The sequence below is a fragment of the Raphanus sativus genome, chromosome 1 (genome assembly GCF_000801105.2).
Source record: "Raphanus sativus cultivar WK10039 chromosome 1, ASM80110v3, whole genome shotgun sequence".
Classification (NCBI taxonomy): Eukaryota; Viridiplantae; Streptophyta; class Magnoliopsida; order Brassicales; family Brassicaceae; genus Raphanus; species Raphanus sativus.
This window is the reverse complement of record NC_079511.1, coordinates 7104195-7107023: the sequence shown is the minus strand read 5'-3', so window position 1 is coordinate 7107023 and position 2829 is coordinate 7104195. Positions and strand designations below refer to the sequence as shown.

At 40.9% G+C, this 2829-nt stretch overlaps 1 protein-coding gene across 1 annotated transcript; it reads right to left on the bottom strand.

Moving 5' to 3' along the window:
* Positions 1–590: 590 nt before the first annotated feature.
* On the bottom strand, positions 591–2136 carry LOC108841455 (F-box/kelch-repeat protein At1g15670). Its single transcript, XM_018614214.2, has one exon. The coding sequence runs from the start codon at positions 1905–1907 to the stop codon at positions 828–830; it is 1080 nt and encodes a 359-aa protein (XP_018469716.1). The 5' UTR covers positions 1908–2136; the 3' UTR covers positions 591–827.
* Positions 2137–2829: the final 693 nt, after the last annotated feature.

The following is a 2829-nucleotide window of genomic DNA, read 5'->3' as shown; positions in this document are numbered from 1 at the left end:
TTTATAAGATATAAATATTTTATAAATCAAAAGATTATTGGTCCATCGTATAAGATATCAAGAACTGTCGTTTACAATTACAACCAATTCACTACAAATGAATATTCATAGATTCTTACAAGTCCAACGACAGTACAATTCAAAATTTTAAAAGCTCGATAACATTAGAGGAGAACAATTGTGTACGTAGATACAAAAAAAAAAAAAAAAAAAACAATTGTGTACGTGAAAACCACAAATCAGACGAACACCTACTTTTAATTTATACCTAGATTATAATACTAGTAGAGACTAGATTTATCAACATATGTGATTTAGAAAGCAAAGAACCAGTAATGAGGATATATAATGGCTATCGGCTCTTAAAAATATGGCCTAAATACAAGTGTAATATTCACCAAAGGAGACATGGATGCCATAAACTCTCTAGTCTCTACACGAGATTTCATATGTTGGCTTGCTCTTGAGTATTCTCTAAATCTTCTACAGCCGAGCTACCAGTCTTTTTTTTTCTTTCACGTTTGTCCAAGCCCCTACAAATCCAACAGTGTAGCTACTAATCTTTTCTAGTGCTTGTGTGGGCTAAATAATTCATCACACAACAAATATTAACGGTAGATTTATTAACTCGAATAATAATGTGACCCGAATAAGCCCAAAATGCCCAACTTTATTCTTTTGATCCATATAAAAAGATAAAGCTTCAAAGGACGAAACTATCAATGTTGTTTTGTAGTCTCATTTCTTGTTGGATTTGAAAATTTAACAATATCTGTACAGTCGTCACACATGGAGGAAACCAACCGACCAATCTTGCATCCTCTTTGTTATAACTCCAAGAAACAACCAGCTTGAACGTGACCTTCGTGTTTTTCACATGTTTCCAGTTTCTCCCATCGAGAATCACTCATATCCCAATTATACGCTACACTTGGTTCGCCGTACCGAGCCGAACCGATCACGACCAGCTTTCCAGACTTCCTTACCGCCACGTTTGATACATTACACACGTCAGCAGGCAGATCCCCAACTTTCCGCCACGTGTCACCACTCATCATCACCATCAGATCACGACGGCAGCAAGCGTAAAGCACTCCGTTTCCGCCGGCTGCGCATACCGGAGGCCAGCTAGTCATCCCGGGAGCGAGAAAATCTCTAGTCTCTGGTCCCCACCGCCGCGCGGTGACGTCGAACGACTCGGCGGTTTTACTAAACTGCCCCTGTTCCGCCGTCGTGTAACCGCCTATAACGTGAAGTTTGCCAGCGTGGAAAACCGCCGCGCATTCGTCTCTCTCCCGGCCCATATCTGGCAACAAAGCCCATCTGTCTTGGGCCACGTCGTACGCGAGAGCTGACGTCAGCGCGTTCTTGTCTTCGTCGTGTCCGCCGGCGACGAACACGCTCCGTTCGGAATCGGAAGCGCAGGCGAAGAAGGAACGTGGTCCACCCGGCATGCTCGTCCCGTTACGCCACGTGGAAGTCAAGAAGCTGAATACGAAGACCGAATCAGAGGTTCGCCACGTGGCCGGGTCGAGCCCACCGATCACGACAAGATCGGTCCCGACAGAAGCTAGTCGACAGAACAGAGGCAAACCGTTGGATTTTCCGGGAACCAGAGGCAGCTCGGTCCATAAACCGGACTCCGGTTCAAGAACAGAGATCCGGTACACGGGAGTGGGGATTGTTTTTACCGAACCGAGTTTTGAAACCGGTTTGATCATAGCCTGGGACAAGACAACAAGCTCCTGGCTGTGTCCCGAAGCTTTCCGGTGTCGGAGAAAATCAGGGAGACTGATCTCTCGCCGCCAGAGTTTGGAAACAGAGGCGATCAGAGGGAATTGCTGGTAGGAGGAACGTAGGAGACACTCGCGGGCTACGGGCTCGGGAAGATCAGGGATCAGCTCCATTGTCGTATAAACTTCAAGGTTGAAGAGGAAAAAAATGATTGTGATATTCTTTCTTATTTTTCGGACAAATTATTCAGATTTAGAAGTAAATGATGATATGTGAAAGAGAAGAGTGTTGCCTCTTTATAAAGATAAGTCTTCTAGAAGATAGGAACAGAAAAGTTGAACTTATAATTCGTTAATATATAACTGTTTATTTTATTGATCGAATATATTCGCTAGACCGCCAAAATATTTCTTTTTTGTGTAAATATATGATATTTCATGATTCCGATAAGAAATCGATGTGAATATATATATTTCTTTATTAAAAAGGAAAAGTTTGTTATATGTTTTTTTTTTTTTTTTTTTTTGAAAAAGAAGTTTGTTATATGTTGTGTTGTTGTGTTGGAATTCTTTTAGGTAAACGTCGTTCTATAGACGTTATGTGGATTACGTGTTGAACAAGAAGAAAGAAGAAGCGCATCTGAAATTTTCACCGATAGGAGAAGGTAACGGAATTCGGAAGAGGGCACCGATCAGCTAACAGAAACGATGTGCGGCTTTGGTTTTTTCATTATGGAGATATTGTACCAGTTGGGAACATGTGGATTTTGAATGATGTGATGGCCGTTGGATTTGCCATCAATCAAATTAGCTAGGTATAAGTGTCGTTAACTAATCTTATCTAGTATAGTACATTTTCCCCCCAAAAAACACTAATCTAGTACAAGTTGTCGACTGTTTTAAACCACATGTCTTGTTATTCGGTATCAATGGTAAAATTACTGGTGTTTTGAATCGGAAACCACATATAACGGAGATAATATGTTAACAAACTGATTAATCCAAGTCTAGCGTCTTGAAATTATCAATTGGATTCGAGACGAATGAGAAAGTTAGTTATATAATTGACAATATTAAGATGCACTTTTACCAAAAA